Source organism: Pan paniscus, chromosome 1 (assembly GCF_029289425.2).
Source record: "Pan paniscus chromosome 1, NHGRI_mPanPan1-v2.0_pri, whole genome shotgun sequence".
In the NCBI taxonomy this organism is placed as follows: domain Eukaryota; kingdom Metazoa; phylum Chordata; class Mammalia; order Primates; family Hominidae; genus Pan; species Pan paniscus.
In genome coordinates this window covers 149237254-149252118 of record NC_073249.2, presented here as the reverse complement: position 1 = coordinate 149252118, position 14865 = coordinate 149237254, and the positions used below count along the sequence as shown (strand labels likewise).

The following is a 14865-nucleotide window of genomic DNA, read 5'->3' as shown; positions in this document are numbered from 1 at the left end:
TAACCTTTTTCTTCATATCTTTTCTATTTTGGATAGGCATATATAAAGGTACACACTTTCTATAATTATCTAATAAACTGAGTGCAAAATTCAGTTAATAAAAAGGGACCAAAAATGTCTAGATTAGCCAGGTGCAGGGGCAGGGAAGTGGGGGCACCTACAGTCACAGATACTCAGGAGGCTGAGGCAAGAGGATCACTTGAGCCCAGGAGTTTGAGAACTGCCTGGACAATGGTGAGACCCTTTCTGTTAGAAAATAAAAAATAAAAAGTCTGTAGTATCTCAACCAAGTCTCAACATTGTTTTGCCAAGCTTAGCAAAATATTATAGACTAAAGCAGTTGTTTTCCTCATTTTAGCTGCATCGCAAAATGTTTCTTAAGAATACAATAAAGAAGCTTAGAGTACAAAATTATATTTCTGCCAAATATTGTTAAGGAATAAAAATGAATTTATTTACAAATTATCTCAGGAAATAACCCTGTTGGCTAACAAAATAAGAGGTATATGGTAAAAACCTTAGCCAGCATCCATCTGAAATTAGAAATGCAATCAATCTAGTTTTAGAAATAAGGGAAGCCATTAATTAACATATTCATATGGGCAAAACGCAATCTAACTAACAACTACACTGGAGTTTTTCCTATATGTTATCTACCAAATAATGAATGGTCGCACTTTCTAGAATTCAGAGAAAAAAGAGTGTGGTCAGTAACTAGAATTAACCAGACTCCCTCCCTCTCTTCCCCACCTTCATAAATTCTCATCCTCTTGGAGGCCATATCTGAGAAGGACTAGTCAACCGAATTTCAACTTGTCCATTCATATTAAGCCCTCAATCCTACCTATAATTTCACATATCCTACCCACATATTTGCTGCTGAATTGCCCTCTCATAAATTTGAATCTACTGTTACCCAAATATAACTACAGGATTCTGAAAAACACTCTTTGAAGCATTATCAGCTACATTTCAGGTCATAAATTTCCAGCTCCTATGATCATACCTGTAGAACTGTATGAATAAGAACTAAAACAGATAATAATTATAAACAAAAAAGGCCCACCTAATGACACACTTCTCCAGCTATTTACTTAAGAGAAAGAAATTTCAAAAAGATATTTCAAAGACCTTGCCTATAAGCTTTTGTTCCTACTATAATCACCAAAGTGGTACAGTTTATTTTGGGAATTGAGCAGCTGGCAATCTTCCATCACACCAATGGTCCAGCTGATATTTATTATCATAATATTTAGTTTTATTAAGTGAAAAATTTTTAGTAAACTGGTCATGGTACCAGAATATATTCACATAGACAAACCAAAGTAAAAGGAAAAAAGAGCAAATGCAACTGGAAAGTGTAACCAATATGATTCTTTTTCTAGTTGTCTAAACATAAACTATTTAATAACGTTGAGGCCATGTTTGTCATATAATTATTTTAAGACAATACCTCAGCAGTGCAATTACCACCATATCTATAATGTTAAAAGTAGAAGAGTAAAACCTGGCTGGTAACCCACCCATGCAATTCAACTTAAGGTTCTTAAATAGTCACCTCTTTGAAGTCTGGGAACTCTATTATGCATTGTTTTACATAAAGAGACTTCTTATTTCTTTCCCATTAAGAGAAACTGATATATGACAGATGGTCAGTAGGTAGGTAGGTAGGTAGGTAGGTAGGTAGGCAGGCAGGCAGATAAGCGGACAGTCAGACAGACAGACAGACAGATAGACAAAAGTAAATGAAAACACACTTTAAAAGACAATCAGGAAAAGGAAGTCAAGGAATTTCACAATGCCTCCTGAGTAAAAAATTCCAACATAATCAGTCACTTCATTTATACCTCATTGAAAAAAAAAGGGAGGGAAATATTTCATTCCTAACCCATTCCCTGCAGCTCCATACTCCTATAAATAGCCAGCCAAACTACAAGTTGCCACCCAGAGGATGTATGGAAAAATAACAAGTCTCCCCATCTCAAAAAAAAAAAAAAGAAGTCAAACTATAGTTGTCTTCACTACTGCAAAACTAAATAACTTACCTGTACAACCAAAGATCTATCATTGTGGAAATATAATCTCTTTTCCTTATATCCTGAAGGAGTTGGAGCTATGATCTAGAATGGAGCTTAAGCATCAGGGTTTCAGACTCTCTCAGCTTCAGCCATGAAGAATACTAGAACCTCCTAAATTTCTTTCTTTAAAATAAAATAATGAAAAAGAAGGATTAAAGAAGACGATGAACTTATGCTAATAGATTTACTCCTTCTATAATAAGAAGAAATACAGGTACAGAAACTGTTCATAGTGACATCTTTCATGCTTCTCGGTAACTCTGTAGCCTCAAGAATACTAAGAAACTGAAATAGGATTTTTAGAAATCAACAAAAGCAAACCAAAAAGATACTAAAATATACCAAATCCTTACAACTCAATATTAGTTTGAACTGAGTCAAAATGTGACTTGCTCTTTTCTAGACATTGCTCTAAGGCAGTATTTTTTTTTTTTTTTTTTTTTTTTTGCGGTGATAAAGGTTGCCCTTGATAGCATTTCTCATAACAGAATTTATAATATCATCTCGTACTCTTGTCCTAGAGGACTTCCCAAATTCTCAACATCAAGTATACATAACCATTTAGGTTATGCATAAAAGAATCACACAAATAATCAACCAAATCTTCTATACCTATAGGAAAACCTTGATGCTTATTCAAGTGCTACAAAATTCAATTACAAAAGGACATTTCTATTATTTTTGGCATATGTATTTTTAACAAGAACAAGAACAACAAGGATTTTCCAGTTTTAGTACCCAATTAGCCAGACAATTTAATTAATCTAATTACATTCCATTTCTTAGAACAGTCTGGTTAATTTTTACTATATAATAATTTATTATGATATCCTTTTCAAAGAATGTACAGGCCAGGCGCAGTGGCTCGCACCTGTAATCCCAGCACTTTGGGAGGCCAAGACAGGTGGATCACAAGGTCAGGAGTTCGAGACCAGCCTGGCCAACATGGTGAAACCCCATCTCTACTAAAAATACAAAAAATTAGCTGGGCATGGTGGTGTGCGCCTGTAATCCTAGCTACTCAGGAGGCTGAGGCAGGAGAATCACTTGAACCTGGGAGGCAGAGGTTGCAGTGAGCCAAGATCACCCCATTGCACTCCAGCCTGGGCAACAAGAGCGAAACTCAGTCTCAAAAAAAAAAGAGAGAGAGAATGTACAATCTGCTAAATGGGTTACTATGAGTGCCCATCTGAAAACAAGGAAGAGGACTAAGAAAACGACCAGCAGATGTTTATGACAGAAACTGTCACTTTATTATAAGCATAAAACTAGATATTATAGTAGTGATACATTTTGGGGAAAGCATTACAACTTAAAGACTGATATAATTACAAAATCTTGTAATTACTAGGCAGACTTACTGCGTAATAAAAATAGGTTACTGTTCTAGTCAGCTAGAAAGGGAATAGGGATAATAATATCTAATATCTATAGATGCCACCTCTCCCAAACATGCCCTGGAAATGCTTTAAAAAGCACAAGGTAGGAAAATTGTCTAATAACCATTTAATACTACAGTACATTAAGAAATGTTCTAAGTTAACATGGGGAGAAGCTCAGTGAAAACATGATCCTACATAAAGTAACCCTTGACTTGAAAACCCACTCTTCTTATAACAGACTCCAAGTGACAACTCCTTTGTACCAAACACTGAAGCCTTTCACAAACATGGCAAAACATTACGTTTTACAGTGTGTGATGGTAGTAGCAATCATCAAAAGCAAAGAACATCTACAACTTAAAGTATATCTCTGAGCATACTGGAATGTGCCCTAGTAGCACTCTATCAAGTTCTAATCAACCACATAACTACTCTATTTGAATAGAGTTCACTATAGGAAGATTATCCACTACGATATTTAGCAGGCAAGAACATCTGCAACTGTTATTTTCACAGAACTGATACTTACAGCTGAGCTCTATCAGCATTAAGATAGACAGGATCCTGCAGTGTTTCTTAAAAGCCTGATACACTGAAAAAGAAACTTCAATTACTTCTAACTAAACCCCACATGGCCTTAATTAAGATTACATTATTTCTTACCTTTTAAAAAGCGTTTCGCCTAGTATTTGATCCCCATGCGTCTGTATTTATCTGTCATCACTGTTAATTGTCCATGTTACACTGAGACTTCAGGTATTATTTATTTATATGGTTGTACTAGAATAACTTGATATCTGTGAAGAGAAACCATAATATAGTCACTATAGATGTGTTACCGTTTACAAATTTGTGAATAAAATTGGTAACATTTCCAAACACTTATATAGCACACTTCATTTTCTACTAAACTTCACAAGTAATTCCTTACATTTAGCTGTGAAATATGTGTCTTCAACAAACTAAGATGATTGGCTAACACTTCCAAGTTCTTCTCAGAGAGTACCCACATACAAATATTCTAAATTTAATTCTAAACTTAAACCCTTACAAATTGAAGAGCTCCTCAGGTTCCTTTTCTTACTACCAATATAGACATATGTCATTTTCCTTAAGTCTATAATTACTCTCCATTAATAGAAAAGTACTTTTTTTGTGTGTTTTATATTTTAGGGAATAAATCTATAATGCTTAAAAATGAAGTAAAAAAAAGATAATGACTGTCCTTTAAATGTCACTTTAAACATCTGATATCTTTCTTAAGTAATTTTGGAAGTAAACAGAAAATAAATGTTATTTAAAATAAACTGACATGTAGGTATACAAACATTCCTTAAAGGTAAGCTTCTTAAAAACAGACTTGGTTGATGGTTACAAGTCGGAGAAATAGATCTACACACTTACATTGATAACCAAAAGCACTGTACAGAATTTTAAGTCATTTTAACCAGCTTATCAGTGAAAAAAGAGCTACAAAAGAATGTTCATTCATACATATCAAAGAAAGCAGCGTATGAATGGCATTCCAAAATGTTTCATCATGCTGTACCACTCCACTACACAGTAAAAAGAGTACAAATCTACGTGGAAAATACAGATAACCTAGCGAGGCATGGTGGCTCATGCCTGTAATCTCAGCACTTTGGGAGGCCAAGACAGGAGGATCCCTTGAGCTCAGGCATTCGAGACCAGCCTGGGCAACATAGTGAGCCCTCTTCTCTAAACAAAACAAAACAAAAAAAAAGAAAATTAGCCAGACGTGGTTGTGTGTGTCTGTAGTCCCAAATACTTGGTAGGCTGAGGTGGGAGGATCATCTGAGCCCAGGAAATTGAGGCTGCAGTGAGCCATGATCGTGCCACTGCACTACAGCCCAGGCAACAGAGTAAACCCTATCTCAAAAACAAAATTTTTTTTAATGAAAATGCAGATAACCTTACACATGCTTTCTGGATAAAACTTGTTATTAGGGGTGTCAACCATTCAGATATTCTCAGTGAGAAGTTTCATTAACAATAGAGCGATTAAGAAACATCTATCCTCAAACACAATTCCTTATTCACTTGTTTTCAAACATTAAAACTATATAAGTAACACCATAAAAAAATTAACACTTTGGGATGCCAAGGCAGAAGGATCGCTTGAGCCTAGGAGTTTGAAACCACCCTGGGCAACAAAGTGAGGCCTCATCTGTACAAAAAAATAGAAAAAGGTAGCCACATGTGGTGGTGTGCGCCTGTAATCCCAGCTGCTAGGGAGGATCCTTAGAGGGGCAGTGAGACCTGATTGCATCACTGCGTTCCAGCCTGGGTAACAAAGAAAAAAAAAAAAAAAAACTGATCTAAGTATTTTTTAAGTTTAAAAATTGTCATGACCTCTCTTGTAACAAAAAAGCAAGGAAATTAAACTAGCCAAAACTCTTGTAGCCCCTGTATTGTGTTCTTCACCTCATTCAATATACATTTCAAACTTAAGCATTCTGCAAAACTGTTATATGCTTTTTGCAGCAGAAACACTGTTTTGAATTATGACAATACACAGTAATTTTTTCATTTGAATTATTTAACTACAGTTACTTACTTCTAGAAGTTTAAAAAACAGCATTTTGTCTTTTAAAAAGCATACAAAATAGAAAACAAACTATCTAAGTCCTATTCCTAAAGCCATCTTATTTATTCCCTTGGAACAGAGCTTTGCTTGTTTTCATGTACTAATAAAATTCATTCACTATTCAAGCATTCCAAAGCAAACCCAAAACCAATCTTCACTGAAAAGAATTACTTTTCCTACTTCTTGCAGTCTTAACACTGGTACTACTGTGTTAAATAGATCACGTGATCTCAGATTCACAGCACACATGTAATCACTTCAAAAGACTACGTAAATCTCACTAGAAGATACAGCCCTAGTGATATAACCAGGGTATAAGCCACACAACTTACTATTAAAATAAAACAATGAAGTTCAAAGTTAAGCACAATCCCTAAATTCTCAGGCAAATTATTTTTTAGTTTTATAAGAGCTTGGAAAAAATTCAAAAGGAAGGTCATAGAACAGAGTCATATTTATTACCTGATTCTTCACTTGTTGTAAGTGAAAGTATCACATATAGGCACTATACTATGATTTTAAATGATCTTATAAGAAAGAGACATTCAACATCAGTTGTAAAAAGCATAAAGATATGGTCAAAGACAGAAATAACTTTCTTTTTTTTTTTGAGACGGCGTTTTGCTCTTGTTGCCCAGGCTGGAGTGCAACGGTGCAATCTCGACTCAATGCAACCTCTGCCTCCTGGATTCAAGTGATTCTCCTGCCTCAGCCTCCTGAGTAGCTGGGATTACAGGCGCCTGCCACCACGCCCATTTAATTTTTGTACTTTTAGTAGAGATGGGGTTTTGCCATGTTGGCCAGGCTGGTCTCAAATCCTGACCTCAGGTGATCCACCCACCTTGGCCTCCCAAAGTGCTGGGATTACAGGCATGAGCCACCACGCCCAGCCCAGAAACACCTTTCCTAGACAATTAAGCTTTCACAGCTACTTGTTATAAAGAGCTGAACCAAATTTTCATTTGGTACAATAATCAAAGAAGAGTACATTTTCTGCTCAGAACCACATGTTCAGTGTCTTGGATGCCTTCTATAGATTTTCAAAGATAAGCCTATTTCACAGCCAATAGAAAGACAATAGGAAGAATACAGGATTTGGTGGAAGGAGACAGAAATGTGATTCTCTGTCATCAATAATTATTTCACCATGAGCAAGTCACTTTGCCTATCTGTACTTTATCTATAAAATGAAACACATAATACCTGCCTACTACCTCTCAGGGTTATTGTGAAGTTCGAAAGAGATCACATCTGTGAAGTACTTCAGGTTACTGACTCCCAAATTTTAGTGTGTCTAAGAAATCCCTGGACCCAATCACCTCATAAATTCAGATTCAGACGGCCTGAAGACAAATGCATAAATTTTCATTTTCAATTAAGCACTTCAGGTCATTCCAATGTATGGGCTCCCAGTGATGATCATACTTTGAAAAAACTACATCAGTTTCTTCTAAAACTTTAGTGTTCGGGCTGGGCACAATGGCTCACGCTGGTCATCTCAGCTCTTTAAGAGACCGAGGCAGAAGGATCACTTTGAGGCCAGGAGTTCGAGACCAGCTTGGGTAACTTGGCAAGACCCTGTCTCTACAGAAAAAAAAAATGCACACAATAAATTAGTGGGGCATGGTGGTGTGCACCTGTTGTAGTCCTAGCTACTCAGGAAGCAAGAGGCCTGGAGTTCAAGGCTACAAGCTACAGTAAGTTATGATCACACCAATGCACTCCAGCCTGGGCAACCAAGTGAAGCCCTGTCTCTAAAAAATTAACTAATTAATAAGTTAATTAAAAGAAATAAAACTTTAGTGTTCATAAGCATTAAATCTAGGTACATGTTTAAAATACAAATTTCTAGCTGGGCGCAGTCACACATGCCTATAATCCCAGCTACTTGGGAGGCTGAGGGAGGAGGATCGCTTGAGTCCAGGAGTTCTAAGTTGTAGTGCACTATGTCAATCAGGTGTCTGCATTAAGTTCGGCATCAATATGGTGACCTCCGGGGAGCAGGGGATGACCAGGTCGCCTAAGGACGGCAGAATGGGCCAAGGTCGGAAACAGAGCAGGTCTAAACTTCCATGCTGATCAGTAGTGGGACTGCACCTATGAACAGCCACTGCACTCCAATTTGAGTAAAACAGACCCTGTCTCTTAAAAACAAAATGAGAAGAAAATGAAATAAAATACAAATTTCTAAACCTCATTCTTAAAAATTCAGATTCAGGCGAGGCGCAGTGGCTCACGCCTGTAATGCAGCACTTTGGGAGACTGAGGTGGGCAAATTACCTGAGGTCAGGAGTTCAAGACCAGCCTGGCAAACGTGATGAAACCCTGTCTCTACTAAAAATACAAAATTAGCCAGGTGTGGTGGTGTGTGCCTGTAATTCCCAGCTACTCGGGAGGCTGAGGCAGAAGAATTGCTTGAACCTGGGAGGTGGTGGTTGCAGTGAGCCGAGATCACACCACTGCACTTCAGCCTGGGCAACAGAGCGAGACTCCATCTCAAAAAAAAAAAAAAAAAAAATTCAGATTCAATAAACTTGGAATGGAGTATACAATCTTCATTTATCATCATTTAGGAGATTCAGATGTAAATGAGTTATGATACACCCTTTTAGAAATCCTAAACTAGATTCTTCCTCCTAAATATTTCTCAAATTGTTCCTACCTCTGTAGTATCATCACCCATGACCAACCTTAGGCTCTCATTTGAACTAACCCAAATGCCTTCTAATTAGTCTAAGTTTTTTGTTTTTTGTTTTTTTTTTTTTTTGAGACAGGGTCTCACTCTGTTGCCCAGGCTGGAGTGTAGTGGCTCAATCACCGCTCACTGCAGCCTTCGACCTCCCAGGCTCAAATGATCCTCCCGCCTCAGCCTCCCAAGTAGTTGAGACTACTGGTGCATGCCACTATGCCCAGCTAATTTTTGTATTTTTTGTAGAGACAGGGTTTCACACCATGTTGCCCAGGCTAGTCCTGAACTCCTGGGCTCAAGTGATCCTCCCACCTCAGCCTCACAAAGTGCTGGGCTTACAGACATGAGTTATGTCGCCCAGCTCTGCTTTCGTTAAGTCTTATCCTTTAAAAATGCATGCTCTACAGAATGATATGTCATTCTCCTACCTAAAATTCTTCCAAGAGACTTATGCTTCTTGCCAAGATAGAGTAACAGGGATGAAACTTATGCTCCCACCTGAAACAACTAAAAATCTGGACCAAAAAAAGTATGAAAATTATTTCTGACAAAAGAAACAAGACAACACAGGACAGTGATCAATGAAAGAGAAAAAATAAATGAAGTAAAGCCTACAATTGTCCCCAGTTTACTTACTGGAGAATTTCTAAGCTGCAGAGAAAGGAAGGTGTCCCAAGCAAGCTCAGTGGTTTTCTGGAGTTAAGATAATGAAGTGAGGAGTTTAGGGGAGGCCAAGGTAGCTACAGTTTCCCAGAACATAGTACCACAGAGGAGAGAGTAGAAAGGAGAGGCAAGATCTCAGATAATCTGCAGGGGACCTCCTTAAATCTTGAGCTGAGTATTGATCAGTAAAACAGGGAAAGACATCCATAGGCAAGGGTATGCCAGAAAACATGTAATAACTGAAGGGTAAGTGGTATGTAGTTCCTAGTTTATAGGGTTACTAATGTTTGTGGTATATATACTTCCACCATAGCCACTTTCAAGCTACCGACATATCAGTGAATAAGAATCTGAAAAAAATACATGGCAACACATTATACATCACATAGTGTTTCTACCATAAGGACATAATAAGGCTGGCTGCAGCAGCTCACATCTATACTCCCAGCACTTTGGGAGGCCAAGGCAGGCAGATCACTTGAGGCCAGGGGTTCAAGACCGGCCTAGCCAACATGGCGAAAACCCATCCCTACTAAAAATACAAAAATTAGCAGGGCTTGGTGGTGCACACCTGTGGTGCCAGCTACTCAGGAGGCTGAGGCATGAGAATCGCTTAAACCCGGGAGGTAGAGGTTGCAGTGAGCTGAGATTGCACCACTGCACTCCAGCCAGGCCAACCTAGTGAGACTCTGTCTCAGGAAGGAAAAAAAAAAAAAAACAAAAAACAATACCCAATAGATATAAATTACCATGAATGCACAAAAACAGTAATATAAAATAATATAATTATATCAGGTAATGAGTTTTGAGCATTTACTACCTTTGTTCGTAATAAGTGATTTAATTATGCTTATATAACTTAATTATCTTAAGAATTAAGCCAGCTCACAAACTTCCTGATATTTTAACAATCGGCTCTCATGAGCCAGCTCGAGCATAACACCACACGTGGCTCACATATAGTCAGGAATAACTGGTTAACCTACTAGCCACAGTAGACAACCTCATAATTCGTGGGACATGAAGTACAATGCTCAGTACCACACTGCATCAGTAGTGGTGCAAACTGAGCTCTAGACTAAAGACTATTCTGGTCTCACCTAACAAAGATGAAAAGCAAGCCTCAAAAGGATAAAGCCATTTCCAGTGAACTCCACTGTGTCCCAGAACACAGGTCAAGAATATTTATGGGAATTAAAAAAAATCCAGCTCCAAACAAGGTAAAATTGAGAATGCCTGGAATCCAATCAGAAATTACCAAACAGGCCAAGTGTGGTGGTTCACACCTGTAATCCCAACACTTTGGGAGGCCAAGGTGGGCGATTGCTTGAGCCCAGGAGTTTGAGACCAGCCTGAGCAACATGGCAAGACCCCATTTCTACAAAAATTAGCCAGATGTTGTGGCACATGCCTGTAGTCCCAGGTTCTTGGGAGGCCGAGGTGGGAGTTTTGCTTGAACCCAGGAGGTTGAGGCTGCAATGAGCCACGATCATGCCCCTGTACTCCAGCCTGGGTGACAGAGTGAAATCTTGCCTCAAAAAAAAAAAATCATATAAAGAAGCAGGAAAATATCACTTAAAATGAGAAAAAGCAATTGACAGAAAAAGAACTGTACATGACAGTCACTAGACAAGAATACTAAATCAGTTATAACTGTAGTTCTTATGTTCAAAGCAGTAGATGGATATATTAAGCAAGCTAAGTAGAGATACGTAAGTCTTTTTAATGTGAATTGATTCTTCTACTTAAAAAAACACAGAGTTTGGAATGAAAAATATGCTGGGATTAGACACTGAAAGAAAAGGTCAATCAATCTGATGCCATAGCAATAGAAACCTAACAGAGAGAAACAAGAGTGGAAACAAAACCATGAATGAGATATAGAATATCATCAAGACGCCTAAAACATGGGTAACTGAAGTCCCCAAAAGACTGAAAGAGAAGCAGAAAAAATACTGGAAGAAATGATCCCAAACTTTCTAAATATGATGGAAATGACGAATTCACAGATCAAAGAAGCTCAATAAGCTAGGCATGGTGGCTCAGTGCTGTAATCCCAGCACTTTGTGAGGCCAAGGAAGGTGGATCACTTGAGGTCAGGAGATTGGGTGGGGTTCAACATAGTGAAATCCCATATCTACTAAAAATACAAAAATTAGCCAAGAGTGGTGGTGTGTGCCTGTGGTCCCAGCTACTTGGGAGGCTGAGGCACAAGAATCACTTGAAGATGGGAGGCAGAGGCTGTAATGAGCCGAGATTGCACCACTTCACTCCAGCCTGGGTGACAGAGTGAGACTCCATCTCAAAAAAATAAAATACAAAGAAGCTCAATAAACCCAAACAAAAGAAACATGAATAAAACTACAGTAAGCCAGCTCATAACCAAACTGCTTAAAAATCAATAATATAAAGAATATCTTAAAAGCAGAGAAAAACAACACATTACAGGCACAGAGAGAAAAATAAGAATGACAGCAGACTTCTCGGTGGAAGCACATGCCAGAAAACAGTGAGGTATATCTTTGACGTACTGAAAAAAGTTGTCGACCAAAAATTCTATACTCAAAAAAATGTGTTTCAAAAAGTAAGGTGACATAAAAATTATTTCAAACTTAAAATAGTAAAAAAACTATCATAGACAGACATGCATTATAGGAAATGTTAAAAGAAGTTCTTTAGGCAGAAGGAAAAGACACTAGAATGAAGTCTAGATACATCCAAAGGAATATAGAGCACCAGAAATGGTAAATATGAAGATAACTATAAAAAACTTTTCCTGGCTGGGCGTGGTGGCTCATGCCTGTAATCCCAACACTTTGGGAGGCCAAGGTGGGTGGATCACCTGAGGTCGGGAGCTTGAGACCAGCCTGACCAACATGGAGAAACCCCATCTCTACTAAAAATACAAAATTAGCCGGGTATGGTGGCGCATGTCTGTAATACCAGCTACTCGGGAGGCTGAGGCAGGAGAATCACTTGAACCCAGGAGGCAGTGAGCCGAGATTGCGCCATGGCACTCCAGCCTGGGCAACGAGAACAAAACTCCATCTCAAAAAAAAAAAAAAAGCTTTTCCCCTTAGTTTTTAAACATAAATAACTGATGAGCAAAAAAATACCAATATACTGTACAGTTTATAACATAAATGGGAGTAAATGTAATAGCACAAATGTGGGAAAGGGGACATACAATGTAAGATTCTTATACTACATGTAAAGCGGTATGTAACAGCACTTCAAGGTATGCTAAGATAAATTAAGATGTATATTATAAATCTTAAAACCACCACTAAAAAGCAGATGAACAGAGAAAAAGTAATAGTAAAAAAGCTAACAAAAGAAACAAAATAAAAACATGTTTAAAACACTCAATCCAAAGGACAGCAACATAAGAGAAGAAAGGGAACAAAAAGCATATAGAAAAAATAAAAAGCCAATAGCAAGGTGACAGATTTAAACTTTATCAAAAATCACTTTCATACAGCCATTTCAACTATAAATAGTCTAAAAATAGTTTCAAGCAGTTTAGTTATTTGGAAGCAGTTACTTGGAAGGAATAACAACAAATGAACATTAAAAGATTCAAGTCATTTAAACTGTGACCACGATGAAATTAAATCAGAAATCAGTGATAAAAAATACAACTCAAAAATCCTCAAATACCTGGAAATAAATAACATGCTTCTAAATGACCCATAAGTCAAAGAAGAAATCAAAGGGAATTAATGCAGCATATCAAAATCTCTGGGGAGCAGCAAAAGCAGTATTTACAGAGAAATCCAAAGCAGTAAACATGTGTTAGAAAAAAAGGAAGGTCTCAATGATGTCAGCTTCTACCTTAAGAAACTAGAAAAAAAAAAAAGGATACTATAATCCACAGAAAAAGAAGAAAAAATAACAATGAGCAGAAATCAATGAAATAGAAAACAAAAAAGCAATAAGAGAAAAATCAATGAACCAAAAGCTGATTCCTTAAGAAAAATCAATAAAATTGACAAATCTTTAGACAGACTCATGAGGAACAAAATTATCAATATTAAAGAAAAAAGAGATGTTGCTACAGATTCTATAGATGTTTTAAAAAGATGGTTCTATAGATATTTTCACAACAAGGGTACCAAAACAATTCATTGAGGACATAATAATCTTTCCAACAAATGCTGCTAGGACAACTGGATATCCACCTACAAAAGAATGACATTGAACCCCTACCTCACACCATATACAAAAATTAACTTAGGATGAACCAAAGACCTAAATGTAAGCACTAAAATGATAATGTTCTTGCTGAGCATGGTGGCTCACCCCTGTAAACCCAGCACTTTAGGAGGCTGTGGGAGGAGGATAGCTTGGGCCCAGGAGTTCACGACCAGCCTGGGCAACAAAGAGAGACCCCATCTCTACAAAAAATAAACAACATTAGTTGGGCGTAGTGGTGTGTGCCTGTGATCCCAGCTACTTGGGAGGCTGAGGTGGGAGGATCACTTGAGCCCAGGAGGTTGCACTGAACCAAGATCACGCCACTGCACCCCAGCGTGGGTGACAGAGAGAGAGAGAATCTGTCTTTAAAAATAAAAAAACACTAACAAATCTTTGTGCAAATAGGTGCAAATCTTTGTGACCTTGGATTAAACAAGTTTCTTACATATGATGCTAAAAGCATAACCAACAAGGACAAATGTGTGATTCCAATTACTATGTGAGTTTATCTAAAATTGTCAAATAAATAAAAACAAAAAATAGAATGGTGGTTGCCAGGGACTAAGGGAGGGGGAAATGTCGCGTCATTGCTTAATGGGTACAGAGTTACAGTTATGCAAAATGAAAAACATTCTGGAGATGGACCACAGTGATGGTTACACACAATGTGAGACTATATTTAATGCCACTAAACTGTAACCTTTAAAAATGGTTAAAATGGGGCTGGGCACAGTGGCTCAGGCCTATAATCCCAGCACTTTGGGAGGCCAAGGCAGGCGGATCACAAGGTCAGGAGACAGAGAACATCTTGGCCAACATGGTGAAACCCCGTCTCTACTAAAAATAGAAAAAATTAGCTGGGCATGGTGGCGTGCATCTGTAGTCCCAGCTACTCTGGGGCTGAGGCAGGAGAATCACTTGAACCTGGGAGGCAGAGACTGCAGTGAGCCAAGATTACACCACTGCACTCCAGTCTGGGCGACAAGAGCAAAACTCCATCTCCAAAAAAAAAATAGGTTAAAATGGTAACTTTTACGTTACATATATTCTGCCACAATTAAAAAATAAAAATTCAAAAAGCACAAGCAACCAAAGAAAAATACAGATAAATGGGGATCATCAAAATTAAAAGCTTTTGTGCTTCCAAGAACTCAAGAGAATAAAAAGATAACCCATAGAATGGGAGAAAATATTTGTAATCATCTCTCTATCTATAAAAACCCTTACAACTTAATAAAAAGATAAACC

At 37.8% G+C, this 14865-nt stretch overlaps 1 protein-coding gene across 7 annotated transcripts in view; it reads right to left on the bottom strand.

Annotated features, from left to right (window-relative positions):
- Nucleotides 1-14865, bottom strand: part of ZZZ3 (zinc finger ZZ-type containing 3) — a 121844-nt gene that overhangs the window by 72896 nt on the left and 34083 nt on the right. For 3 of the 7 annotated variants that reach the window (XM_008959928.5, XM_034967954.3, XM_055117105.2), the window contains exons 2-3: nucleotides 4124-4257; nucleotides 2046-2201 (exon numbers count right to left, since the gene is read on the bottom strand). The exons of 1 other annotated variant lie outside the window; for it this stretch is intronic. Coding sequence is in view for 2 of the 6 variants with exons in the window: in XM_055117105.2 (XP_054973080.1) it covers nucleotides 2046-2068 (23 nt within the window). In the remaining 4 variants the exon portion in view is untranslated. Of the gene's footprint in view, nucleotides 1-2045; nucleotides 2202-3989; nucleotides 4053-4123; nucleotides 4258-14865 lie in introns of all 7 variants that reach the window. 3 more of the 7 variants (XM_003807787.7, XM_057303105.2, XM_055117102.2) reach the window with 2 other exon arrangements.